At 43.1% G+C, this 27,908-nt stretch overlaps 4 protein-coding genes and 1 non-coding gene across 6 annotated transcripts; all 5 read right to left on the bottom strand.

Moving 5' to 3' along the window:
• Positions 1 to 824: 824 nt before the first annotated feature.
• cav3 (caveolin 3) lies at positions 825 to 6,242 on the bottom strand. The gene is made up of 3 exons (XM_085924296.1): positions 6,150 to 6,242; positions 3,280 to 3,538; positions 825 to 2,221 (listed from the first exon to the last, which is right to left on the bottom strand). Exons 2-3 carry the CDS (start codon positions 3,394 to 3,396, stop codon positions 1,880 to 1,882), a joined length of 459 nt encoding a protein of 152 aa, XP_085780422.1. The 5' UTR covers positions 3,397 to 3,538; positions 6,150 to 6,242; the 3' UTR covers positions 825 to 1,879.
• A 1,182-nt stretch (positions 6,243 to 7,424) lies between these two features.
• gpr61l (G protein-coupled receptor 61-like) lies at positions 7,425 to 8,702 on the bottom strand. The gene has a single exon (XM_085925133.1). It carries the CDS (start codon positions 8,700 to 8,702, stop codon positions 7,425 to 7,427), a length of 1,278 nt encoding a protein of 425 aa, XP_085781259.1.
• A 1,440-nt stretch (positions 8,703 to 10,142) lies between these two features.
• On the bottom strand, positions 10,143 to 14,234 carry parp3 (poly (ADP-ribose) polymerase family, member 3). 2 transcript variants are annotated; one of them, XM_085925172.1, is made up of 10 exons: positions 13,991 to 14,234; positions 13,558 to 13,765; positions 13,347 to 13,472; positions 12,833 to 13,012; positions 12,606 to 12,744; positions 12,248 to 12,471; positions 11,920 to 12,159; positions 11,670 to 11,847; positions 11,445 to 11,588; positions 10,143 to 11,297 (listed from the first exon to the last, which is right to left on the bottom strand). In XM_085925172.1, the coding sequence occupies exons 2-10, from the start codon at positions 13,744 to 13,746 to the stop codon at positions 11,128 to 11,130; spliced, it is 1,590 nt and encodes a 529-aa protein (XP_085781298.1). In that variant the 5' UTR covers positions 13,747 to 13,765; positions 13,991 to 14,234; the 3' UTR covers positions 10,143 to 11,127. The 2 variants fall into 2 exon arrangements, with proteins under 2 accessions (XP_085781298.1, XP_085781297.1); XM_085925171.1 differs by lacking the exon at positions 13,991 to 14,234 and having other exon boundaries at positions 13,558 to 13,821.
• A 947-nt stretch (positions 14,235 to 15,181) lies between these two features.
• Positions 15,182 to 27,567, bottom strand: grm2a (glutamate receptor, metabotropic 2a). Its single transcript, XM_085923660.1, has 5 exons — positions 27,040 to 27,567; positions 19,023 to 19,860; positions 17,895 to 18,952; positions 15,393 to 15,570; positions 15,182 to 15,313 (listed from the first exon to the last, which is right to left on the bottom strand). Exons 1-5 carry the CDS (start codon positions 27,565 to 27,567, stop codon positions 15,240 to 15,242), a joined length of 2,676 nt encoding a protein of 891 aa, XP_085779786.1. The 3' UTR covers positions 15,182 to 15,239.
• trnal-uaa (transfer RNA leucine (anticodon UAA)) lies at positions 20,180 to 20,262 on the bottom strand. Its single transcript has one exon. It is a non-coding gene; the product is annotated as a tRNA-Leu (tRNA).
• Positions 27,568 to 27,908: the final 341 nt, after the last annotated feature.

The following is a 27,908-nucleotide window of genomic DNA, read 5'->3' as shown; positions in this document are numbered from 1 at the left end:
TCAAGTCTTAATAAGCTGACCAAGGTAACGATAAATAAATAAATAAATAAATAAATAAATAAATAAATATTGGTGCTTTTGTTGATTGTACTACAGTACACAAACAGTACTAGTGGAGCAAAGAATGATGAAGGAAATTGTATAACATAGGCTACTATCTTTATTCAGATTTTTTTTTCCTGATTAGAAAGGTGATGAGTGAGTTTTAGATCATTTTTTTGTGTTCTTGTCAACGTTTGACTAAAATACAATGTGAAATCATAATTTCCCAAGCATAAACGTTGGGTCATTATTGCTCACAGTCGGTCGGACTTCTATTTATCTTTGTTGTAAGGAAGGGAAAATCTCATTCATGGATTATTAATCATAATAATAGACTTCCATTTCCAAAATACAATTTTATGCTGAACAATAACTTAACTATAATGCGCCAACTAAAATTAAGTGACTGTGGACACATATTAACCCTTCATATTAAGCCAATGATTTACAACTACTATGCCATGCAGGATGCATTCGAGATCCTCAGGCGTGCAGGATATTTTTCTATTTCTTTTAATTGGTAAAAATATATATACATATATTTATATTAGTTTATTTATGATAGATAATGCAATTAACTTGACATGTTCTGTTGTTTAAAAACGATTGGTGTGGTGTGGATCACTGCTCTAATCATTGAAAAAGATGTGAAAGATGCACAACAGCAGCCTCTTGTGGGAGGCACTGATTAATTAACAATGCAATCAAGTTTAAATGGGAAAAGACACGACTCACTCACATTTATATGTCATTTATGTTTAATCATTAAAGAGGTGGTGAGTTTGACAAATTTTCAAGAAATATGACAGATCATCCATTTGATTGAATTTGCACTTGATAAAGCAATCAAGCAAGTTTAATCACAGTTAGCTGAAGGTTAACACATGACATCGTAAAAGACATTTTTCCATCCAGAAGACGTGTCACGCTTGCATGCACGTAAGTCGACAGTGGGCGCAGCAGCACTGCAACAGTGATGAGCGCTTCACTCCATCTCATGGGAATTATTGACGTTGTGGAAGGAGGCGGGGGGAACATCGCCCCCTTTCCGCACCCTCCCAATCAACAATAAGGCCTTCCAGGGTGGCAGAGCTGCCACAGAACCATGTTGCCTCCTGCAGCTGTCGCTGGGCTTCTGTGGCAAAGGCACACTTGGCATGTGTGTGTGCGTGTGTGTGTGTGTGTGTGTGTGTGTGTGTGTGTGTGTGTGTGTGTGTGTGTGTGTGTGTGTGTGTGTGTCACCGGCCTGCAGAGATGCACTTTGAAATAAAAACGCATTCCACAAAAGGTTGCCGTCCACTTAGAAGCATTTTACTTAAAAAGAAAGTGGACTGTCTCTGACAAAATTTTCATTAAACAACAGCGGTCATGAAAATCCTCCATGATGAAAAAGCTAAGTTTTATATTTTGGGCTCATTTGTAAGCATTTGTTATCGTAATATTTTCTTTAAATTAATTCACTCGAAAACTACATATTCCATGTCCTGCTAATAACTCAACTTTGTTGTGTGTTTTTTATAAAATCCTACAAAAAATCTCCTTACAACAACCAGAGTACAGCAAGACAGGGTGCCAAAGTGGTTCAAATGTTTCTACTAATAACTGTAATTTTATGTGCAAAATATTTTTTACATTTCATGATAATAGAGCATGAAAAGGGGGCGGGGCAAACTAATAAATTTTCTACTAATAATGCTACCTTTTTTTGTACAAAATCCTACTAACAGACCTCTCTGGGATGAGAGAATGGTAGACAAAATATAGTCGCCAACGTGGTGTAGAAAAAGATAGCAGGCCTCGTCTGATGGCACTTTTCCCAGCAACGTCGTGTGAGTTTTTAGACCTCCTTGCGCAGTGCCACGCGTACGCTGCCGAAGATCTTGCCCAGGGCTTCGAACAATGGATCGCAGAAGGTCTGAATACACAGCAAGTAAATGCGGCTGATGCATTGCGACTCGATCAGGCAGCTCTTGATGCAGGGCATCACCGCCCAGATGTGGCAGAAGGAGATTAAGGCAAACAGGAAGCCCCAGATGAGAGCCACGGGGATGCCGAAGATGGCGGACAGAATACGGTAGCACCAGTACTTGGACACGGTGAAGGTAGTGTAGCTGAGCTTCCAGACGCCGTCCAAGCTGTGTGTGCCATCTGGCTCCGCGATGACATCCTCGAACTCCACCTGATGACATTAAGGTCAGCAAATTGGTCCTGAAATGTTTACATGTTGCCTTATATGTGTATGTAAAAGATTGAGTGAGTGACCTGTGATGTAGCAAACAAAATTTGTGTGGCTTTGACTTCTTTCTGTAACCTCAATAGAAAGCTAGTGTCATATCATTGTGTACCTAAAAAAAAAAAATATCCAAGTGCTATCTAATTCTTGCTGCTGTTTTGGTTAGCAATTCAAATACACTCAGTTGTCAACCGTGTCCGTGAACGGAGGTAATTCTAATTGCCAAGTGGGTCGTGTTAGTGTGGACAGTAGTACAGTATGATATGAGCGGGCAAGGTTACGATGCAATTTGCCAGTTGAGCTCTTGGAAAATCTGTCTGCATTCCAAGCTGAGACTCCAACAGAATGTTAATGAACTTTTCAGACAGGCAGACTCAGCAGACGCCCCACACATCTATAAACATTTGGCTTTGTCTTCCAAACCAATGGCCAGGATCCGCTCGAGCTGATTGTTCAAAGAAAGCCGTCTGGGCTCATCCTTGGAACAAATTGCTGAATTGGTTTACACTTTGTCAAGGGCTGAAGGCGTTTTGAAGAAGAGGGGATTGCCTAAACCCTCCAGAACAATGTTGTTATAAAATTGTCGCATGCAGAAATGCAACATAGTGTGTGTGGATGTGTGTGCGTGTACTTATACATAAAATATGCAAGCAATTATATTTCTACTGTGCATCAACCTTGCAGACTTGCCATTCAGTTAGCGAAAAAACAAAACCTAATCTCATGGTAAATGTAAATAAGTGACAATCAGAGAATAAACAGTTGTCAAATCTAAATAAAACACGATAGCTCGGCATATCAGTTACACACATACTCCACCATTCCCAAAATAAACACCACTTTGTGAACAAGCAACAAGAATAGTTCCTGATCTATTTATGGAATTTAAATCAAGTGCAGCAACTTATATTTGCTAGCTACAAATTTTTATGTCCATGCACGTTCTACAAAATATTTTTCATCATCTTTCCACTGAAAGGGAGGGGTCGTCGCACGGCACAAACCTTCACCACGTCCTCATTGATCTGCTTCGGGTCACGGTTGATAAGATCGATCTCCTTGGTGTTGCTGTCCTTCATGATTTTTTCATCGTTGGCGTTGTACTGGTACTGGTCCGCCATATTCGGGGCCGCAGGTCCTGGATGATGAAGACGAGTGAAAAGGCGCACTGCAGGCACGGAGTGAACCCCTGCATGGACTGTGCTGAGGATCCTGTTGACATGCCAGTGGACAGCTGCTGCACGCCCTGGTAAATTTGGAGGCCTGCACACACACACACACACACACACACACACACACACACACACACACACACACACACACACACACACACACGCACACGCACACAATGTACCGTGGTCAAGCTATGCCTTAAAAGAGAGCCCACGCTTGTGTCACATTTCACATGGGCTTATGGGAGGCCGACTGGGCAGAGTTTGCACTGTGGCACCAGCTTCCATCACACTGACATACCAGCAAACAATCCTGCATGTGGAATGTTGTGTTTTGTGGCTTAATTACATTAGTGTGGGGGGAGGGGGGGGGGACATTTAGTTGCAGAGAAGACAAAAAAAATAATCACAGCATCACTGACACTGTTAAAGATGTTTCGTGGCGTTGAAGATGTATTCGACGGCTTGTTAAATGAATTCGGATTTGCGGTGCGGATCGGGAAGCTTGTCATGTCTTTTTTCCCAATCTAATTATTAAGAGTTACACTCAGCAGCCACTTGACTGGGAACGTGTGCATGACCTCATGAATTCCAACACTAGCTTGAAACAAAAGAAATTCATTAGAAAGTTTGCGTCATCACTGCCGGAGAGGTATTCATTTAACACAATATTTATGATTGTGCACACCCATTCGAGTGAGAATGTCAGGCTGGAGTGTTCCACATTAATGGTGGCCTCTTTGTCAGCCCCATCAGTGTGGTGCAAATAGCCAGGATGGCCATTTTAGTCTTAATTGTCCTCCTCCAATCATGCAGTTGTTGCTATCAGTCAGTGCTTTCTATAATAGAATCTTGTATTCAAACAAGAAATGACTCTGTCACGTTTCCAAAAAAAGACTCGGAAAGGAGACAGAGTCCCCCCCCCCCCCCCCCCCATGGGAACATGGGAAAGAAGGCAGCTAACAGATTGTTGATTATTGGATCTTATGGTGAAGCAAATGGCATTGGGGTATGCATTAGCATTTGGCGCTTTAGTTCCCAGGTGGCATCAATGGGTCGGGGAAAGGGGGATCAGAGTGCATGGATCCATCCGACTTGATTAGACGGGCAGCATTCTTGCTGTGGCAAGCCAACAAGCCAGGAGGGAGATGGACACAAATAGATCAGCAGAGAGTGAAGGTGGGTCTGCCTCGCCCCCTCAGAGTCCAAGCGAGGCCACCCGAGCCTGATACACGTCACCCAGCCAGCCCGTACCTAAATTTAGACCACGTTTACTGTGATGGGGCGGGGCGGGGAGATGCCAGTAATGGGTCACGTGTTTAGTTATCCAAATTTTCAAATCATGCAAATTAGCATGTTTCATGTACTTGGATGTCATTTGCAGCACAGATTTAGTATACATGGATTTATCAGTATAAATCAGGTGACATTTTGTCTCGGACAACATGTTGTTTTGAAAGACAGTGGCAGTGTATTTGATTTATAAACATATGGAAATTACAGATGGAGCGAGTGCCGTATGGAATCTCACCTAAGGTATGTCGGGGGTCGGGTGTGAAATCAGCAGTCGTGCCCTCACCATGGCAACAGTAACATGCTTCCCTCCGCCAACAAGACATCGTTGTCATTATTAGCTCATTATTAACAAGCACATTCAAATGATTGTAACACACAACCTAATGCGGCAGTTCACTTGATGCCATTCTCTAATTAGTCTTTGAAGAACCTTTTACGACCTTTTACTGGGAGTGGGCCGTTATGGTGATAATTAGCTAGCAAATAGCTGGATGCTTGTTTGATGACAATAATCAGTGCATTTTCCCAACTAATGATCATCCTTCTTGATAAAGGGACGGTTGTAATGCCAGTCATTTTTTTTTTCTCTTGAAATGCAAGCTTTTTGTATCACACACGCACATGTACGATACAATGAGATCAAGCGCAAGAGCTGCTCAAAAATGACCTTCGTAAAGATAATAAGGCTCATTTCTGATGGACAGAGGTATTCGCTTTTCAACAAAAGGAAGTCACTTGGGAATTATTGCAAACACAATACTGTAAGGTTAATGAGGCCTGGATGTTGATACATATCCGCTTTACCCTTGAAGCCCTGTTCCATGTTCAATATGAATAACATACAAATATTAGGATGAAAGAGACATTTCACCAGCTGCAGTATTTGATTTCCAATCGTGGATTCGCCAGCCATTGAGGATTCACACATGCATAATTTAGTCCACTTGGAGGCAGCAGTGTGCACTAGATCTAACAAGTGAATAGACTAGAATACAATTTCTGAAAAAATTGTGTGAAGGCTAAGAAGCTAAAGAAAAACTTGGGGAATGTTAGGGAAGGTCAATAGGCATATGCTGACTAGTTCAAAGGTGGAACTGTTTAAATCTCTCTAAATGTGGGAATTAAAGGGGGAAAATGAAAAGAGTCCAAATTCTTGTGGGTCTTGTCATGGGGAAAATTTAGATTTTTTAGTCAGGGAGAATTCTTGGAATCGATAGGAATAAGCCACTAGGGTTTCCAACTCGAAAAAGTAAAGATTTTCTTAAGCAATAAGAGATCATAGATTAATTTTTCTTCGGGCGTTGTGCTCTTGTTCGTTCACTTGGTAGTCTACTAATAAGGCCTAATGGTTGGATGGATGAATTTCTGTAATTTTCTTGGGTGCAAATGAATGGGAGGCCTCCAACCTGCGCTAAGAGCTTCTGGTAGTCTTCCCGGCAGTATGGGCGTCAAAGCAGCCTGTGGTGCTCATCTCCGTCTGACACACCACACACACAAAGTGCTGCAGGTGCCATATTTCACCTAAAGCCGCCAGCATCAGAGCAAGAAAGGAAGTAGTTAGTATGTGAGTGAGAAAGATTTGAGTAGCAAGATCAAGAGCAATAATCCAGTACCTTCCCCACAATCACTTTTGTTGCAGGCGGCACAGAGGACCTTAGCTGCGGTGTAGACTCGGATCTTTTCCTACTCAGCCGTGTCTTTGCCCCTGACTGAAGCCTTGAGATCAAAATCAAAATTGTTTTCTTGTCATCAGAGTGTTCCTGTAAAAGAGGCAAGGATGCTGCATCCTAAATGGATAAGAGGCCAGACATTGATTGCTTGCTCAAAAAAATCAGATGAGTGATGACGCGAGGTTAACCTCCAAATTGAAACAATGTTTCTGTCAAATTCACAAATTCAGTCAATTTTCCTAATTATTGCAAAGGAAGAAAAACAAGTTACATAAATGTGTAGCTCTTGGTTAAGAAGAATCACGTGTTTGACATTATTTGCTGTGAACACAATTCATTCTGTCTTCCTTTTATGAAAGACTAATACAAACACTGGCGGCCATAAAATAGCACTTAGTTGGCACTCTAAGAGCATTATCAACGTCCTGTAACGATTTCCATTATATATTTACCATAGCTGAACCTTTCCTGCCTATACTTAGCACATTTTCACATGTTGATGAAAACTTTCAGAAAATATAGGGTGGATCCAGTCATGCGTGCAGACCCACAATAAGTAGACCCCAACAAGGATCTATAGCATACATCCAACCCAAAGGTCTTTGTTGCCATGTGAGTCATCGGCTCACTCAATTGCCATGACGACCGAGGGGGATGACATTCAGCGTCTATCAGCATATCTGTTGCACACAGGAACTTGGAGGTATTGTCCCTCAGATTCACAAGAGCTGCTCACGTTGCGGAGATGGATGGGTGTGTTTGCGCTGTGCGAATTTATTGAAGTTACAACATTACCTGGCAACATTAACACACAAAAGGTCAATTAATGACATCAATGACAATATAAGCAAGTTGTTTTCCATGAAGAACATTATGGTCAATTATTGGGACATATCACAAAGAACAATAGTTGAACTTCTAATGGAACACGTTTTCACAAACATTTTGCAGTCCTCCACCACATCCAGCAGATGGCGTTTGAGTGGAAATGTGAATAAATAAAGCCACATCCTAAGTGTGATCTTCTAGTATTTGCCCTGGGATTTTAACCCTGTGGTCCAGAGTGCTTCTGGGACTGGAGCGGGTTCCAGCGGTGCTACTGGTTCTCTGGATGAACTGGAGGAAGTTCTCCTGCAGGGAGCCCTCGTGGCTGCTAGCGCCAAAATCCACCGGCTGGGTCAGGCAGCAGCGACGAAACTTGACCAGCTCCTCTCTGATTTGCCTGTTGAGCAAACCGTAGAAGAACGGGTTGACTGCAAATGAGGAGAAGGCCAGCCAGTTGACTGCCTCTTCCAAGTCTCCCGGGCTGCGCATGGAGCCGGTCAGAGACATTTGCAGGTGGAAGATGAAGTAAGGCAGCCAGCAGATCAAGAACTGGCCCACGATGAACACCAAGGTGATGGCCGCCTTACTCCCGCTGAAGGCCCTTTCCGGGGAAAGTCTCTGGGGCAGAGAGCGGTTGGTGTCGATCATGGTGGTCTGGCTGCCGATGGAGTCGGACCGATTCTTATCCGGGTTTGGGCTGGCCCACGTTGAAACAGCGGGCACTTGTTGCAAGGCGGCCGAACGAGCGACCCTGTACACGGCGCAGTACACGGAGAAGATGATCACCGAAGGAACCAGGAAACAGAGAACGCTGTAGAGCACTGCAAAAGTTCCTCTAAGGCGACTGTGACTCGCATGGAGAGAGCAGTGAGCCGCAGCGATGGAGCTTTGGTTCCCGTACGCCGGCCATCCAAACAGAGTGAACAAAGCCAGGACAACCGACTTGATCCAGATCAAAAACATGACACCGATGGCTAAGTTGATCGTCATCTTAACTTCGTATCGCATCGGGTGCACGATGTAGAAGTAGCGTTCAACGCTGATAGCCGTGATAGTGAGAATAGATAAACAGATGAGAAATACATTGAGGAAAAGGTAAACCCGACACTCCAGAACGGTGAACACCACAGTTCCGAAAAAGGGAGAGCTGGATATGATCCCCAGGGGCATGAGGAGAACGGCGCACAGCAGGTCCACAGCGCAAAGATGGCACACAAAAGCGAACCTCTTCAGGTGTGGGGCGCGAGCGATAGCCACCATCACGCCAATGTTGGCCAACAAAGCGATAAGGTTCAGCGTCACCATGCAGAACAAGCCAAAAAGATCTTTGAGCTGCGACTGGGAGCTCGTGACCACGCCCACGTCGGAAGGAACTGTCGGATGTTGCTCCCATGGTACAGTTGAAAAATTTGGATTGGGCTGATTTGAGACAGACGAAATCATAGGAATGAACTTCTCCGCCATTATTCTTCCATAACTTGATCCGTTTCTGTCGGAGATGTCTTTATGGCTGGATGTCCTGAGATCAAGAGACAGAGTTAGTCATTAAAGCACTCAGCAGACTTCATTGACCAAAGGAAGCTAGAACATGCTGTGGTAAAAGTCATACATTAGACCAAATGGGTTTTAGTTACGAGTTTGGATTTTCTTAGATGTATTTCTGAAATCGCAATGTGTCAAGCCAGATTGCTAAACTCCAGTCCTGCAGGGGGCAGTAATGCATTTTACCCAATGGGTCCCAACCATCGCTGCTTTTTTCCCACCAAAACTGGTTATGTTAGGCCACTGTCTAAATAAAAACAAAAAGTGGAAATTTCTTTGAAAACTTCAATTGATATCTTTATCCAACGCTACAACGTAAACTGTCAGATATTGTGGTTGTATTTTGCAGCAGTATATAAATACTGTTATTCAGCACAAGGATAACAATCCGTGTCCGAGCAGTAATGCTAAAAAATAAAAAGCTATTTAAGACAAATGCTTAACAAGTAAAAATTGACCAAGTCAATTATTATGCCCTGTTCCATTCTGTCACAAAGTGCTATTGACATTTTTCAGAACAATAAATCCTCATTGGGTTCCTCCATAAAGTTTTCTAAAGCGAGAAATTGAAAATACATCGTTTGGCATTATAAATCTAAACCATGAAAGGTACAATAAATAACCTTTAAAAGTTCAAGCAGAATTCATCATCTTGAAAAGTACTCACCCATCGTCTGTGTTCTTCACTTCATAAACAGCTCAATCAGACTCCTGAGTAGCTGGATTGAAACTCCACATGGCTCCAATGGAAAAAAAAAATCAAGCTCTATTCTTCCTTGTGTTGACAAAAATGGGTCTGCACCTTAGATGAGGGTCCATCTTGTCCTAATGCAACAGGTTGATTTCTCCCAGATAGCCTCTTGAGGTCATAGGTGTGTATCTCCAAACATACAGCAGCAGAACACTCGACTTTATCATGACTGTCACGCCGTCATCTTCTATTTGAGGTGAATCTCGTCCTTCTTCTCTGCCCTGCTCCTGTAGGGCTGCCATTCATGACTCGTGCTGTGTATGGCACCGACTGTCACACATTGTATTGTGCGTGTGTGTATGTGTGTGTGTGTGCCCTCCCCCTCCTCTCAAACCTACACACACTCCACTGTCCCCAGTCAAGTCCAGTCTTTCCAGGGTCCTACATCCCACCAAATTAAAGCTAGACTTCCAATATTTACATTACCAGAATTGCAAATGTATATTGTTGACTTGGGCCGAAACCTACTCTGAGAAAATCTGATCAAATTCTCATGATTCGCTCATGTATCAATTATTGACCAACATTAGGTGTTAAAAATGGCACGATGCAACAAAAACAATTCATATCCAGGAGTTGAGGAATACAAACTAAACAAGTTTGTTCGAGGGACATCAATTTATTGGTTCTATCATATAGTGCAAATGACATCACAGCGTGTCGGTCATTCTACGAGCACCTCGTGATGCTGCTGGAATACAATCCGTTTGGGAACACTGGTTGACAAAACCAGTGTCAAAACAATGTTTCCCATGGGAAATTATAATCACGTGAATTGATTAAATCCAGCCTTGAACTGCTGCCATTATAAAACGTGAAGAATTTAACCATATAATGCTTTAATAAGAATTGTAACTTTTTTTTTGGTTCTGATACCAGTGTAAAGAAAGTGGCAAAGCATAGAAAATTAAAACCGTTTCAGTAAAATGACTGATTCTAAAAACAGAGACAAATGAGAGCGTAATGGGCAGCAAAAATGTTTGACAAGCTTCTCAAGTCATTAGTCATACTTCCAGCTACATAATAGCGTCATTAGCATCTAGCTAAAATCCCTTGGGATTATTGTACGGATATTAACATAAAATTCTGTTTGAATTCCAAATTAAATGAATTTTGGGGAATACAATTTTGTAGGTTCCACAACCAAGGCAAGAAATCCACCCAAAATATTCCAACTTCCATATTGCTTTGCTTAACAGAAGCACTTTGTGGGCATTTTTAGCATCTTAAAAGTATGGACAGTGTTTTAGGATTAGTAGTAACATTGCAGTTTATACCATGTTTTCCTCTACATATTTAACAATATAATTACAGAAGAATTAAAACATTCTAGTGTATAGAATTGAAAGCATTTTCAAGATTACATTTGCAAAGGCTTCACAACCATAGCATCATGCACAGTGATGCATTAGAAAGCAGAAGCAAGCTTCTTCAAGACTCCGACCATAACATTAGGTGCAAAACGAGCGGCAATGCAGATTGATATATATATTTTTTAAACTGAGTGAACCAAAGTTCAATCCTTCCCACTCTTAACTGGATGAATGGACTGGAGGCAAAGGCGGGCATAGGGTGGCGCGGCATGGCGTGTCTTCCTTACATATTGAGCTCAAGCAAAAAGCGCAGGCGGCACTGACTCTCTTTGTAGATGAGATATTCACTGTTGCTGAAGCAGCTGTTAGAGTACTGAGACTGCTTGATAGGCTTACCCTGTGGGACGGCCACTGTCTTGCCCTGAAGGGTGATGAAGATGTCTTTAGATGGATCTGAAAACACATGTGGTTTTAGAGCCACGCTTGATTTTGAAGTTTTTTTTCATCAAAAAGATTTTTCCTCATGGATGTTCCAAGTTCCATTTTTGTAAGATCTTTTAAAGTGTCGAGATTCATTGACTTGTGTTGTCGCTCAAATACCTGGTTCCACCCGACCACGTGCGACGACAGAATCGTATCCGTTAGGAGCCTTTTTCAATGACGAGTCGTCTTGAGTGATGGTATGTTCTTCCCCGAGGGCCACTTCACTCAAAAACATCACGCCGGTCTTTTTGGATGTTTGCACTAGAAATGAGAATGATAAGCAATTTTTCTTGTGGTTACCGTCATTTCAGATATGACATGTAAACATTTACTCGTCCTCACCATAACATGCTGACTTGCTGTTTTCAGATGCAAAATAGATACCGCGGCCAACGCGGCCCCCCGAATGAGGCATTATCCTCAGGCCGCTCTTCAGTATGGCCGCCACTACTGCGATGTTCGTGCCATGCCACAGCAGACGGCGGTTTTCCAGTGCGTCATTGTCCTTAAATCGCTCCCCCTGGAAGATGCAACAATTTAATTGCAGCTTGGGGTCTTCGTAAGTAGGAGCAAAGTAAAGCCCAGATCTTACCTCGCTCTGTCTGTCAACTTCCCATACATTGACAATTTTGGGCTTTTGATAGCCCTGTGTTTGCTTCAGGTATGTTTCGATGATCTTGAATGTTTCTGTGCTTTTATCCATCAGAGAAAGCTTGCTCTTGAGGGACTCGTAGTCCTGGTCGAGGGGGTCGGGAACCACTTCTATCATCTCTTCCTGTGCCTTCTCAGTCTCTGATTTCAGAGTCTGGGCAAGCTCGATATCAGCCAGGACCTAGTTGAGAAAATCGACTATTTGTGAAGAAAATCATCTGAAGGAGAGCCAATGAACATTTGATAAATAACGAAAAAAAAAAAAAGACCATCAGCATCTCTTTCTTCTTGTCCACAATTTCGTTGTTGTCGATGACTGGCGGTCTGCTGCGACCAAAGTTATGCGGGATCGCTGTGAAGAACTTGGAGGAAAGTTCTTCAAGCTGCGGCCTTTTGCTCTTTTGTTTCAAGGCAGCTTCAATTTCTTCCAGCACCTCGAAGCCCTTTGCGATCTGCAGCTTACTGAGCTTACCTAATGGCATCTTCTTGATATCTATTTCAACACACAAATTTGTCACATTGAGATCAGGTGGGAGGTAAAGTCAGATCTTCAAGTTTGTAACGAAGGTCAGTCATAGTGGCTCAGGTACAAAAGTGCCCAAACCTCTCCGTCCATGTCACACCCACCTAAGTTCATACATTCCATTGCCTCTTTGAACATGTCATTGCTGAAAATGAGCTTGATGAGCGCCTGTGTAGCTGCATCCAAGGTGCAAGGTAGCACATTTTTCGTGACTTTGACAGTATCTCCATCCACAGAGTCCACCTAACAAATGGGACAAACAGTTTTGAAGTTGCTAGTGATCATGTTTGCTTGTTTATAGTCAGCCTAACTTGCATGTAAATAACATTACCTTGACTTCAGCATCCTGATCTCCATCCACCTCAATCAAAGTGTACTTCCCAGAGTGACACACAAAATTCTCACGATCACTCCAGTTGTTCTTTGTCTTGTCCTTAAACTTTTTTTCAAAGTCCTTTATGGCACCTTCAACATCTGAAAACATATTCAGTTTGGATTGTCCCCCCTCGCCCTGAATTGGGATGAAAAGGAATCTGATGTTTATAGATAAAAATCAATACACAGCCAAAAATATGAAGGGAAGCAAAACAACCATAAAAAGGTGATTATTAAATCGTGGGAGCTTCCGATCTATGAGTGCTTAAGAAATTACTTGGCTACGAGCAAAACACTAATGCCAGTTTCACAGACAAATACCAATAATAGTATGTCGGGAGCTAAGGAAAGTAGCTAAATAATAAAAAGTCACAGGTTGGCAACACTTCAGAAACAGGTTGCACCTCATATTTGAATTATTGCTTAACACTGTGGGTGGATCAGATGTCAACCATCTTTTGTGATCTTACCACTCTGCCCCATCTGTTCCACACATGGTACTTGTTGGCTGCTTTAATGATTTGAATGACATAGAACTTATTATTGTTGTGTCCAATATTTGTCTGATTGAGCATGCAGTCATAGTCTTCGTGCACCTAAAGGGAAACATGACATCATTTGTTATTCTGTTGTGTGTGCATCTGACAAGTGACATGACTGGGCCTTGACGTGCTTTGCTACCTCTCCATTCTTTGACAGTGAGCAGTGTTCGTCCACCTTCCTCCTGCCTTTGATTTGTGGCCCTGTGGCCAGAAGGGCTTCTTTAGCGGAGGTAAAGGCATCCTTGGGCTTCGGTGCCTCGGGTTCTGCCTTTACCTTCTTGCCGCCCGCTTTGGTAGCAGCAGCAGCAGATCGTCTCTTTGGTGCCATGATGATGCTGTTTGAGGAACTGAATGGACAAACACAAATGCTTTGATTGCTAAAGTAGCCGCTATGTCTGAGCATGTTCAGACATGCTTTTGTAATACTTCGCTAGCAATCATTACGTTTGCGTGACGTGCAAACCAGTGATGCAAGTGCTCTTTTTTTTTATTTTTATAATCGAGTCATTATGGTGTGCAGAATTAACAATGTGCAAGAAATCTGCATCGCCATAAAGACTTCCGGAACTCACCTTTTAACTTCGAATGGAGTCGAACGGGAATGAAGATGGATTGTTACAGATAAAGGCACATAAAAAAAAACACTTTCCAGTCAATGCACAATCTTGAAGGTCTGATACACTTTCCAGCCACTGCACAGTCTTAAAGGTCTGACTTAAGCGGTTTTGGGAAGTTTTCCTGGTGTCAGTGTGTAGGGAGTAGGCGGAACCGAATTGTCAAGCTTCCTTCGTCCATACTGCCGTCACGCGGTCAGCTGTAGGACCACAACTAAGCAAACATGTTGGCCTGCACTGCCATCTACCGAGCATGTCGGGAAATGTTCTGCGTTCGAAAACATTTAAACACGATGTAAAATAAATATTTTATTTATTTTTAGTCATATAGATCTTTATTACACGATTCGAACGTGATACAGATATGGACCAAATGTTTTGCTCGTTTTTTATTTGCTCCCATATTTGTATTTTTCAGTGACTTAACTTTCCTCATCCAAAAGACATACAATGACAGCAATATTTTAATTGCGGATTTAATTTTTTAAATAAATAAATAAATAAATAAATAAATAAATAAATAAAAATTGTTTTATTAGACCAACCCCGAAGTTGACGTTTACACAATGAGCATGTTGAAACAGTTTGAACACTAGATGTCAGTGTTAAACTACTGATCGATTTAAGCCAGAACTGAATAATGCTGCTGTTTTAAAATGCCAGTCAGATGATATTGTGTTTATATTATGAGAAAAGGGGCTGTAGAATGAAGCTGTTGAATTTGCACAAATGAAATGATGCATATTGTCATAGCATTCTTTGATGGCAATCAAATCTATTACGTTTAGCTATTACATGAAGTTCTCCTCCGAAAACAGAAACAATGTGCATGATTTATCCAAACAGACTACAAGGGAAATCTCATAATAATTTAAAAAAACACATTTTATTTACATAAATTACAAGAAAGCACAAACTGTTCACCAAAATCTACATGAAAAACATCTTGTATATAATACATTTAACGGATTCACGATCATTGTTGCAGTAAAAACGAGGGCAATACTCTATGTAACCTTTATTGGCATTAATTCACTCAGTAATTTATTTGAATTGAAAAACTGAAGAAAATAATTGGGACATTGTACTCACAGCACTTTGAGGACAACAAAGTCAGGACAATGGTCCTCTTTAATATCTGAGACACCTGTTTGAGGACAAGTAGTTATCTAACCGTTAACATTGCTTAGCAGAACTCAGCTGATCTTCACAAGGAAGACGTCGTGGAGTCCACCACTTCTCGCCCGTTACACACCGTTGGAACAACGTTGGACACTGATGCTGCAAAACAAAGACACAGAAGTACAGATTTATACAGACACATCATTCATTCCCTAATGCCAACAATTCTGCCACACACCTTGAGAGAAACTGGAGCCGGGGCCAGTGGTGACGCTGAAGCGGGTGGTGGCCACCCTGATAGTGCTGACATTCTTCTGCGGCTGGAATAGGATGATGTGGACTTTAGGGGCAAAGAGGCAGCCTAGGACAACCGACCCGCTCAGACTGACCGAGATGCACATCGTAGTGGTCTGCACCTGTAAACACACGGTCAAATACACTTATTAGAATTCCATTGACACTACCGTGAAATGTACAATTGTGTATATCTGTGGTCATTATTTTGACACTTTGATTTGAATTAAATACAATTTAGGCAAAACATACTGACACACATGTGGAATATTTGTGTATTAATGTTATTTACTTATAAAGATTTGTACACTCGAGACTGCAAAGGCAAAATGGTCCCTGCTCAGATCAGAATCTATTTTGAATATTCCCGCATACTGAACTGCATTGGAATGACTTTTGGGTGACTAATTCACAAATGTTGCGTAGGAAGAGGACAGCAACGTTCTGTTGGAGACGCCTCCTGCTGCAGGATAAAAACATGTCAAATGCGTCTATGCCAGTTTCACACATTTGAAAGTATGATTTTTATGTCACAAAAGCAGCACTGCTGGGTTCAGTATAAATCTCTTTTCACTGCTTTTTTTTGTGGTGTGGTTATTGAAAAGCTTTTGAGATGAACCAGCAAGCCAGTCTATAAAGCCGGTATGGACTTTGAATTTCATAGTCGGTTTGGCTTTCTCAGTGTGGAGGTCAAAACAAATCACAATGTCCACTATACATTACCTCCATTTGTCATTGGTAAACCTTGATTTGTATTTCTTTCTTTTTTTTTCGTCTTAGCGATACATTTGTGCAATGTTACCAACTCATACTGCTTTTGGGCAAACGAGAGCTGCAGGATTTCTTCCTGCAGTTGAGCCACTTTGAAGCTCCATTTCCGAGTGCAAGATTCTGTAACATGTCCGGAGTTATACTTCTGTCCTTCCCGTCAGCCCCTCGGTGTGATCACGGAGGCGCCGTGTGTGACTGAGAGTGTTTAATCAGTTGTGTTTGCTGCCAAGATGAGATGACCAGGCCTGGTATACGAAGGGAGACCTTTCTCCCTCGGGGGCGCGGAGCGCAGCTTCAATATTTCATATGATAATCAGATGAGCTATTCATGGCTCAGTGGATTGTATTTAATTTATGTTAACATTTCATGACAGACCACAGTCAAATTTTTCCCCTCGCTGGAGATTTGCATCAGGGTGTGACAACAATTTGAGAAGCGGTATTAAACTCAGGAAACACTAGTAATGTTTGAATACAGCTGACTCGATGCTTCACTTATTATTTATCGGTCAAATTGGTGTCTGATGAGCTCACTCTGGATGCAAGTACCGCACGCTGCCAGCAGGGGCGGAGCATCTCACAGTAGTCCCAGGACAGAGGGCACAGCTGGGGCGCAGGATTCTTGTCTTTCACACTCCATTCCACACAGCAATGTACAGGGACACAGTGGGACATCCAGTTCCCTTTCTGCCCTCGCGGTCCTGCCTGTCTTTCTCTTTGTTTCTGCAGAGGCTGTTGTGTCAAGGGAGTCCACTTTCTACATCTACCCCCTTGCCTCCCCGATGTCGCAATGTGTTCAGATCCCCGGGGGAAATAGTCCGACAATTTTGCTCACTGATTTTTCTGACAGTCTATCAATTTGGTTTATATGGCGCGTGCTAGCTTAAGTACAATGTTTGGTTCGGAATATTCCGGGCATTCCAGGAAAAGCCACTAGGGGTGCTACAATATTTCACGTCAGAGAAATTACGTAACGAGTAAGATTTTGAAGGAAAACTACCATTATGTAGCTGATATAAAATGGTTTATGTGCACCTGAATTAAAAAATATAGATATAAACGACTCCAAACCTTTTTTACGCCATTAAGGTGATAAACATTCATTTAAAAAAAAAAGGAAACCTTTAGCAAAGGAGGGTAGTAAAAAATAAACAACTGGCAGTGTCGCTGCATAAATGTTCACACCCTCTTGTAACTGGGGAATTGCGTGTGTTAATAATCAACCACTCACATCTAAATTTAGGTTTAATGGGAGTCAGCACACAGCTGCCTCTATTTAAAGCACCTCTGATAACCCCAGATACAATTCTAATGTGTTAGTAGGCTTTTCCCTGCCCCTTTTTTCCCCACTTGCTTTCAAGCAAAAGCCCAAAGGCATTGTGCAAAGATTAACTTGTATTGAAACTGTTCACAATGCTCTCCATCTATTCTGAGGCTCTCTGCAGATCACGACTTTAGCTTTAAGATTGGATGGGGAAAAAAAAAAAACGACGGAAAGCCTATTAGATCAGCGGCATTAATCAGAGAAAATTCAAATGGTGGCAGGTGTGTGTTAAGTCTCATTTCCCATGAGTTCAAATCCCATTGATGAATTCTGAACATAATCAAAGCCCAGGGTGTGTACACTTGTGCAACCACATGATCTCAAGACATGGACATTATTGTCATAACTTACCCTGTAGTCACTGGCGGTAACGTAGAAAATAGGCTGAAAAGCCAGCCAGATGATGCAGGTTGTATACATGGTGAATCCAATGAACTTGGCTTCGTTGAAGTTTTCGGGGCACTTGCGGGTCTTGAAGGCGTAAACCGTGCAGAGGATGATGAGGATGCAGTTGTAGGTGAGCGACATGAGCATGCTGGAGTCTTTGCTGTTACACTTCAGGGTGACGACATCTCTCTTCTCGGGACTCACTTCCTTTCTTACCCCCGGAGCTTCCACCAGCAACCAGACTATTACCACCACCAGTTGGCAGGAGATCAAACCTCCACAGATGGCCACCTGTGAGGCCGGGCTGATAAATCGCGGCCGCTGGGCCCCACCTTTAACCCCGTTGAAGATCCGAGCGATGCGATTGGTCTTGGTCAGGAGGGCTGAGTAGCACACGGCAAAGGATGTTCCCAAGCCCAGGCGGCGTAACGTGCAAACCGCCGTGGAAGGTTTGGCGATGTAGATGAAAGTCATTGTATAGCACATCAGCACTCCCATCAGGAGAATGTAGGAGAGCTCACGTCCACTGGCTTTCACCACGGGTGTCTCGTTGTGTTTGAGGAAGAGGCCAATGACGAATAACGTGCACATCATGCCCAGACAGGAAATGCTGACGGGCCCGATGGCCCAGGCATCTTCCCAGCGGATGTACTCCTCGGGTAAGTCGTAACAACCTGTCAGATTAGCCAGAGGCCACTGTCCGAAGCTGCAGTCGGCGCACGTGAACTCATCCTGCAAGTATTGGTAAGACTGACAAGGGATGCAGATCCAGCAGCACACGTCTCCGGGCTGCATACTCTTCACCTCGTTCTTCCTGCAAGGATCGCTACACTGCGAGGTTGGGGCGCCAGCCCAGGGGATGAGGGTGGTGTTGAGGATCAGAGCCTGAGCCCAGTAGCCCACCTTGCGATAGCTGTAGCGTCCGCCCACCTTGTGATAGTGGAAGATGTTGTAGCGGCCGAAGCTGTCTCCGAAGGCGTCAAAGCGGACAAAATTATCGGTATCTGGCGGACGGAATGGTGCTGTTGGAAACGAATGGAGAGAATGTTAAAATACAAATAAGACATTGTAAAAAAGCACTGGACAACTCACCCTCAAACTTGGTCTTGAGTATATAGTCCCTGTAAAACTTCCGGCCATTGCCAGGTTTAAGAGCATCGCAGACCTTGGTGGAGTTTGGGCACAAGGCCTGCCTCATGTTGTGCAATGCGGTGGCCATGGCATAAACTGCATTCACCACAAACATAATCTTGGATTCGGGTTGAAACGGAGCCTCTCGCAGCGAGTGCTTCCCGCAGCTTAAATCATGAAGGCTGCACTGGAATTGGTTCTCCCAGAACTCTCTGAACCAAGGATTCCTGGTGTTGTTGTACGGATGGAGAGCCGTGAAGTAGTCATTAAACTGCGGGATCTGATAGGAGGCCAGCTCGATGGTGAACGCGCCGTCCGCCACGGCCTCGCTGCCCCTCACCACACTTTCCTGCGCCCCCCATCCGTCGCTGGCCACCCAGGTGAAGGTGACGTTCATGCGGTTGGCCGCCACCAGGAGCTCGCGGGCGTCTTCGCTGCGCGTAAACAGGATGACCACCTTGGCGTTGGACTTCTGCTGCAGGGAACGGATCACGTTCTCGTAGCTCCAGCGACTCATGGAACGGCTCACCTTGGCCGAAGTGGCGATGCAGATGTGGCGGGCTCGAGCCTCCTGTTGAAAGGCGTCGATACCCGTCTCACCGTAATCACCTTCCGACGCCACCGTCGATACGTACGTCCAGTTAAAGTAACGGAGGATTTCGGCTATCGCCTTAGCCTGGAAGAAATCTGGGGGCACGGTACGGGCGAAGTAGTCGTAGCGAGTCTTGTCGCTGAGTTTGGCACTGGTGGAGGCATAACTGATCTGAGGGATCTGAAAGAGGCGTAGCAAGTTGGCCACCTGAAGAAAAAAAAAGGATAAAAACATGAATATACTGCGATAAAAATTCTTGCTAGGTCAAATCAAGACACCCAAAAAGGTGGAAGTCGTGTGTTGCACAGAGAAGCACACATGCTGGGACACTGAGAACAAAGTTGCACTCTGACAGAATAACAATTTGGCATGAGACTACATTTCCAAAGAATGGGCACCAACTGAAGAATTCACATGCTGGGATATCGAATGCAAAGTTGCACCCTGATGGAACCACAATTTGGCATTAGACTATATATCCAAAGATTGGGCCCTAACAGAAGGCCTACTGTTGCTGAAAAATTACTACCAGGAGTGGGGTTCGAACCCACGCGGACAATTGTCCATTGGATCTTAAGTCCAACGCCTTAACCACTCGGCCATCCTGGTGATGAAAGACATACATTTTGTTCTTTGTCGAAAAAAAATTATCGGAGTGAACACGGATATCTGTCAGTCTTGTGTCCACTGTTTCTCGACAGTATCTTCTAATTGTCAACCAAAGTGAGTGACGATGGAGGCCACACTGAATAGAATTTGCTGTAAAACTGCAAACCCTGTCAGAAAGTTCCCGCTACACTTTGGAAAGAAGACATAAGTTGTCGGAAAAGATGACGACGGGAAGGTTTGAGAGTGAAGCAGAATAAAACAATCATGAAAGTTTCAATATTCTGACTTCAAGGTTTTGTCAGAGCTGCGACAGCTTGGACAGCGTGCAAAAGAAGTGACAGACTAGTTTTTGCTCCAGGCAACTCTGAACGCCCAAGGGCAGCTACACTCATTTAAAGGAAAAGAAAATCTGGTTGGGATTCAAGTAGTGGCTCATTTTCACTCGTATAGTAAAAGCAATCAGGTCAAATACCGTAATGGCGTCTGTGAAACTACTTGCACATACAAAATGTATTATTATTATTATTTATTATCCATCCAAACAACATATTTTCTGATGCACATTTAAAATTCAAATTATAACTAACAGGAACCAACAAATAGAAGTCTCCATTGCTCAAGTGGACATTATTGAGCATGTCTTAGATGCATTTGAAGGCTCAAGACGTTCATGCAAGAGATGAGAGATGAATATCAAATGAGTCAATCTTGCCAAAATTTCTAGGCCTCAACATTTGTTGAGAGTTTCAGCACAAACACAAAAAGGATATGAACTCCCGGAGTCCGGTTTTCATCATTATCATAAGCAATTTAGGGCTATTTCGGTCTCATCCGAGACATTTCGACTGAAATGAAAATATAGATTGGCGAAACGCACGAGTGCACAATTCGCATCAGTTCAAAGGTGAGGAAGCCAGGCCAGATGAAGAATGCGTATGGCCTAATAATGACGTTTCCGCAGAAAATTAGATTTTTCCTCAAACAGCCTTGGCAGCATTTCTCAACATGTGGCAAAGCAGCTGGCAGCGGTGCGCCTGTTCTCCACAGACTCTTATCTGAAGTGGCACCCCCTACACTCACACACACAAACATACACACACACATGAAAAATTGCATAGGAATCCTTTTCAAAATGACCGTAGTGACCAAATGGAATTGCTTCTTAGGTTGACTTAATAGATAATTTAAAGCCTCTTCATTTTTCCTCTAGGATGTTTCACTACATGCTGACTGAACTGTAGGAGACTTTACATGAATTAATAACTCTTCAGAATTTGCTGTGATGGCCTTTTTTTTTTCCTTTTTACTTCCTGTGTAATGTGTGGACACATTCTGGCTTTTATGGTTTGTTAGCACAAAGGTAGTCGGAAGGCTGGGAGGGCACCTGCAGGGATGTTTTAGTTGGGTTTAAATCCACTTTAATATGAGATGGTTAACATAAGTGACTGAGTTATTGGTTGCACGTTTATTTTTTTTTATAGGTTTTGCTTTGTTTTTTTGTTGGGGTTCTTTCTGTCATTGTTTTAGTTCGTTTTGTCTTTAGTCAGTATTAGTATGTTTGAGCCCCCACGTAGCTTGATGAATCTCCAACTGAAAGAGAGGAAAGAAGGAAGGAAGGATATAAAGTAAACTATGCTCTATGCTAAATGCGCTGACTCGGCACCTTAAGGTCATGTCAAAAGCCTCGAGCAACTACCCGTTACAAGTTAATGACTTATCTTTTTTTGAGGCTTTGTGATAAAAAAAAAAAAAGCAGAATACAGAGAAACTCTCCTTTAGGGATGTGATGATCTTTTCAACATGAAAAAGCCATCTGCTCCTCCCAGGAGACCCGAGTCGAAGACCTAAGTAAGACAGAGTCGTTTATATGACCCAAGTGGTGCATTCTGACATAGAAATTCCAATGAAGGAGAACACATCAGTCGTCATTGGTTGTTTTTGTTTTTTTTGTAGTTGCCTGGTAACTTGTTAGCGCCACAGAATGAGGATGTTTTTGATCAGCTCGTTCATCCTGCCAGATGAAGTGCATCTCATCTACCGCAGTCGTCTTTCACAGCCCACATTGAATGGAGCAGCCTTTCATACTCCAACATGCATTGAGCGCTTCCATTCATTTACAAGGTCAGCTCCTCGGATCTGACGCATGCAAAGCTCGCCGCATTATTAGACCAAAGTCCGACGCTGGTTCTGCCTGTACCAAACGAACATCTGAAGCTTTTGGTTGGCAAATGACATATTGGGAAATATTCAATGATCATATAAAACGCAAGTGCACAAATAGAGACGTCTTCCAAGCCACTGAATAATCCAATCATATTTGAATTATTTATAATTTCACAAGCACATTCTTTACTTTTATCCATGAATAATTAATTTTCACTGGGCGGCTTAACTGATACGTTTCATCACTGTTGTTCTTACTTGGCCTGAAATCGCCACGTTTGGCTGATGAGATCGGTGTTCACGTCAATCGGCACATGGAGACGACGCTATAAAAAAAAAAAGGCCTTGTGCTGCATGAATGAAAAGACAATTAATGTAGTTGATTATCCTGTGCCTATAATTTGGGCTGAAAATGTCAAGAAGTGCATCTTTGTCTTTGGCCAAAGGTCGTACGAACCCGTGCACGTCCGATTTTGCCTGATCGCAGAACTTTTGGAATATCTCAGTCTCATTAATTAAAGCAAGCTACAATGGAAATAAATAACACAATTATGAATTTAGCTATTGTTGAAACCTTTTTTTTTTTTTTTAACTTGAGTTGAACTGACCTTTACCAGCGGGAAATATAATGAATATTTAGCTATTTGGCATTCCAGAAGTGTGCTTCTAATTTGCCCTGGTGATTCAATTTTTTTTTTCTTTCTTTTTGCCTGGGGGCATGATTTTGCGGCCTTTACTAGTGAGTCATACTTAGCATTGCGGCTCACTATGGGGGTAAAGAAAAAAAAAAAAAGGGTGGATTTGCTCCAGCGTATAGAAATCAAAAAGCAGGCTTGAGGCTAATGTTCCTGGACTGAACTATGGAATACATCTGATTAGCTCACGCCTTCAGGATGGAGAGCCCTAAATGAGGAAAATGCTGATGAAATACTGACAGTGTGTCGGACATCTTGATAGATGAAATTTTTTTCTTTAATGTAATATCAGTATGCAAACAACCGCTTCACACCTGCTTTTTAAATAGAGGCAAGGATTTTCATTGGAGAGTCATTAAAAGATCCCAGATGGCTTCACAGAGTTCTTAAAAAAAAAAGAAGCATGCTTTGATTGTCAAATGGCTTGACGCCACATGACGATGGGTGACTCTTCCTCCATCTCATTGCCTCCATGTCTGGCCGTCAAAAGTGTTTCTGGATTCTCACAATGTCTCAATATCTTCCACGCGCTTCTCTGCCAAAATACCAGACAGCCCGGCTGCAACCACAGATGGGGAAGACAGCAACTTGCCGGCGAGAATGTCGCACGGAACTCCGTCTGTGGCGAGGCCCGCAGCCAGTGCCGCCTCCGGAGCTGCGATTGTCACACCGGTGGCATGGCAACATGCTCCTTTTTTTGGGTGACAGATTTAGAAGACACTTGCTACCTGTCAGTTCAGAGTGCTCCCACCATGTCGCCATGGTAATCAGACTCTTCTTAAATGATTGCAGTCGAGCTGTCGGATCCTTATGCACTAATTGACTCAATAAAACTGCAGCAAAATAGATTTGGACCTGAGGTGTCCTCCAATCCAGGTCCAGAAAGTAAACTCCCTCCCTCAGTTTGGCTTCAGCCATGGGTGCTTCTAATCAATCGAGCTGCAAGTGAATGGTTGATTAGAAGCAACTTTGGGGGAAAGCCAAAACGTGGCAGGGATTTTACTTTCTGGACCTGGATTGAACATCTCTGATTTTGACAGAGGCAAATTCTTCACTCGATATCAAAAAACATGTATAAACAAAATTCTGGGCGTCAAACTATGGCCTGCGGGCCAAATGTGGCCCGCAGTGTCATTATATTTGGCATTGTGCATTGACTTTGTGTCAATAAAATTGTCAAATAAATCAAATACAAATTGTCTTCAATTTTGGGAAAAAAAAGAGATATTGCTACTTTTTATTACCATTCATCTTTTTTAAAAATGCTAACAGTTTTTACTCATCTCTGATTCCAAAACTAGTTAGTCATGAGTTTGTTGTGTAGTCAATACTGTAGATAATATGAGACGTTCATACATTGATTTGGGTTGTCAGTCTCATAATGGCCCTCCGAAGGAAACTATGACAACGATGAGGCCGGCTGGCGACAAAAACGAGTTTGACACAGGATAGGGAATGATAAAGGTCCAACAATAGGAGGGCACAAATACCCCCAACATACCCCAGGCGCTGACAATGCGCCACGGCTCTGCCTGCAGCGTACATTTGGCGCTGTGCCCAGACATCAACAGGTAGAGTGGTATAAAAAATGGATGGATACTTTCTGGCTGCCACTTCTCAAAATATTTGTTGTTTCTCATACAGAGGCTAGCTGTGCTCTTGCCAGTTCTATCACGTAAAAAAAAAAACCTCACTTGAGGTTTTTTTTTTTACTAAACAAATGAAGTTACCCGGCCAGTGTAGAAGATAAAAATTAAAAAAAAATCGTGACTGAGTGAAAATAAACAGGGCCATCCATGGCGAAAAGGGGAACAGCATCCCGCGGCGCTATCCTCCTCATCAGGAAGATTCACCGGGAAGGTCAGGTGGACCTGAGGCTCATAATAGTACATCCATAAATTACAACAAGACAAGGGCATTCTCTAAGGACCCCCAGATACAGGGTCTCGCTAAAATTACACCTCGTTCATCAAATCCAAACTGTCGTTTACATCAGGAATCCATTTCTGGTGCTCTGGATTCACTTCCTACATCATTTCCCAGGAGGCTTACTATCTGTAGAACGTATCACCGTTCTCCTATGTAGGTTTTCCTTATTTCTTTTGTGAGTCAAAATATTTGTTTTGCAACTGTGGAAAAAAGAAAAAAGAAGCTTTTGTCAAAGAATAGCTCCAAGGAGTTTACGTGGCTATATGAGGAAACAATTGATGGCTGACGTACAGATGGAGCTTCACAGTGATAAATATGGCGCGGTTATACATTGGCTCTGACATGTTCTGCTGGGCTCTGTAGTCAATAAAATCAAACTAACTGCAGTTTCCCGACCTTTGACCACTGAAGGTTAATCATCCATGAGTCCAAGGGAAGAGTTGAACATTTGAATTAAAAAAATGCCTGTATCACACAAATATTCTGCACATTGTCACGAGATGATTCGTTTGAACAAATAAATGCCTCATTCTAAAAAGACACCTTCCATATTTCCACCAAATGGATTTGGATTATTTAGTTATGGTTTACTATGCCACACCCTCCCTGAATTCATTAGCCTTTCCACTCTGTACTCTAGGTCAGCATATTAGATGAGCTCTCTCGTATAAAATCGTAGTAGCAGAAGAGTATGCGGCTCACCATTAAATTCTACTGAGAAAAAAAAAAAAAGAACCCCACGGCATTTTTTATTAAACATGGCTTTTGTTTTACCTCACATATTGCAGCACAAGAGGTTGGTTTGGTTACTATGGGGAAAGATTTAAATATAGCATATTTGATCAAATCTAGCTAACGATAGCTAGCTATAAAATGCGTTTCTTTAGCTAGAATACATTTTGCGACATTGAGGAAACAAAGGGGGACGGATTCTGCCTTTTCTTGCATTCTATTGCATTTCAAAGGGACACACATACATAGCTATAAGGTTCATTCTTTGAGGATGTTATTTACACCCAACATTATTTCAAGCCAAGTGAAGCCTACATGATCAGCTGAGGCAGAAGACGTGGGCCTCCTCCGCTTGAAGTTCACGCTAGATCTGTGCATATTTACACAAGCGAGCTTCTACGTGACACGCCGTCCCTTCTCACAATGAGCCGAGATCACAAACATATTAGAGCGCCCAAGACTGGAGACCCAATTAGCAGAGCTTTCATCGCATCAGTGCGAGCGGGGCGCCGCCACCGCCTCCGAGAGTAAATCTGCCGTCACAAGTCATCCTGTCAGCCAAATCTGAGCACAACATCTGCAGCATGTCAGCCTCTGACAGCGCTTCAGCTCAAGTGTGAATTACCGGGAAAGAAAATGCCATGCCCCAAATCAGATCAGGTAAACAGATCCTCCCCTGTGAAACTGATGGACATTACCAACCAGTGTACCATCTCGCTAGGTGTAATCACAGATGCTACTTTAGTGCAAATAGGCACTCTTAAGATCATCCATCATGGTCTCTTTTCTTACTATCGCTACAGAGCCAGTGGTAACAGCTACTTGCTACGCTTCACCGATCACAATCGGAATCATTTTTTTTAGGCCAAGTATGTAAAAACACAAGGAACTCGTCTCTGGTTTTCTGAACCACACCAACAATCATCAACAACAGAAATAACATTTAAGACGGATACTTAAAGATGCAAAATCAGCCATCGCAATTCATCTCAGGCTTGATGAATCACGTTGCACGTGCTAAATGACTTGATTTGCATAGACTACACACAATTAACTCGGCAGTAATTTCCTGCTTTTGGCAGGCAGATGCATTCCTGGTTGTGCCTGGGTAATCAATTTCCACATCTGTTTGGGAGAGCAAATAAACTTGTAGTGAATCTCGCCGTACGAAAGTAAAAATATTTTGACTGGGAAATGCATTTGAATGTACTTCATTCATTCCTAGAATTTCCTCAACCCTAAACACACACACACATACCTGAATGGAAACATCGCTGTACGATCCTCCTATAACTCCAGAGATGGCCAACGGGACTTCATCGTGGATGGCGTAGGATCCGTCGGGGCAGGTGTACTCACTGTCATCCACTTTGGTGAGTGAAGCCCTGACAAACTCCAGCGACTGCTCCAGAGCGTACGTGTCCTTGGAGCACGTGTCCAGTATATGAGCTCCTAAATGAATCCCGGGTAAGATGCGCTCGTCCCTGTTGATTTCATCGAGAGCGAGCAGCATGGCTTCCAGTCGTTGGATTCCTCGCTGAGCGTTGATCTTCCCGCAGTCCTCGGCGGCCTCACCTTTCTGGTGCACGGGGAAGAGACCGCCGATCATCAGATCTCCTTCCAGCGTGATCTCTTTTTTGGAGTCTGTGTTGTAACCAACCACAGGCAAACTCTTGGAAGCCCGGGCCAACAAAATCACGCATATGACCAAGGGGACCATGTGGGACAGCCAGAGGGGTCGGGGCACAGGGTGCACCCCCAACACTGGGGAGCTACCCAGAGACATATCCCTGGTCAGAGCAAAGTGCTGACTCTGCTTTTGTTTTTTTGGGGCGGGGGTCAGCGTCTGATCAGCTTTGGATGTGGCAGCCTCTGAAGATGAACACAGCGAGGCACAACGGCACCAGATCTCACAGCAGCACCAGTGTTTTTATTCTGACTGAGGCCATTGAAAGCATCAATGTGATCCACTTGCTCAGCCTCCTCCTCTGTGCTTTTTGAGATTACAGCCTGGAGATCAAACAGAGAGAAAGTCACTCACAGTCTCAGATGCAACACAACAATTTCTTTCTTATTGCGGCTGCAGGGACCCCGTGAGCCACTGCGTGAGCAAGGTTAGCGATAGGC

The sequence above is a fragment of the Syngnathus leptorhynchus genome, chromosome 11 (assembly GCF_054491065.1).
Source record: "Syngnathus leptorhynchus isolate UIUO chromosome 11, UIUO_Slep, whole genome shotgun sequence".
NCBI classification, from domain to species: Eukaryota; Metazoa; Chordata; class Actinopteri; order Syngnathiformes; family Syngnathidae; genus Syngnathus; species Syngnathus leptorhynchus.
The sequence above is the reverse complement of the archived record's forward strand: the minus strand, read 5'-3'. Positions and strand labels throughout refer to the sequence as shown.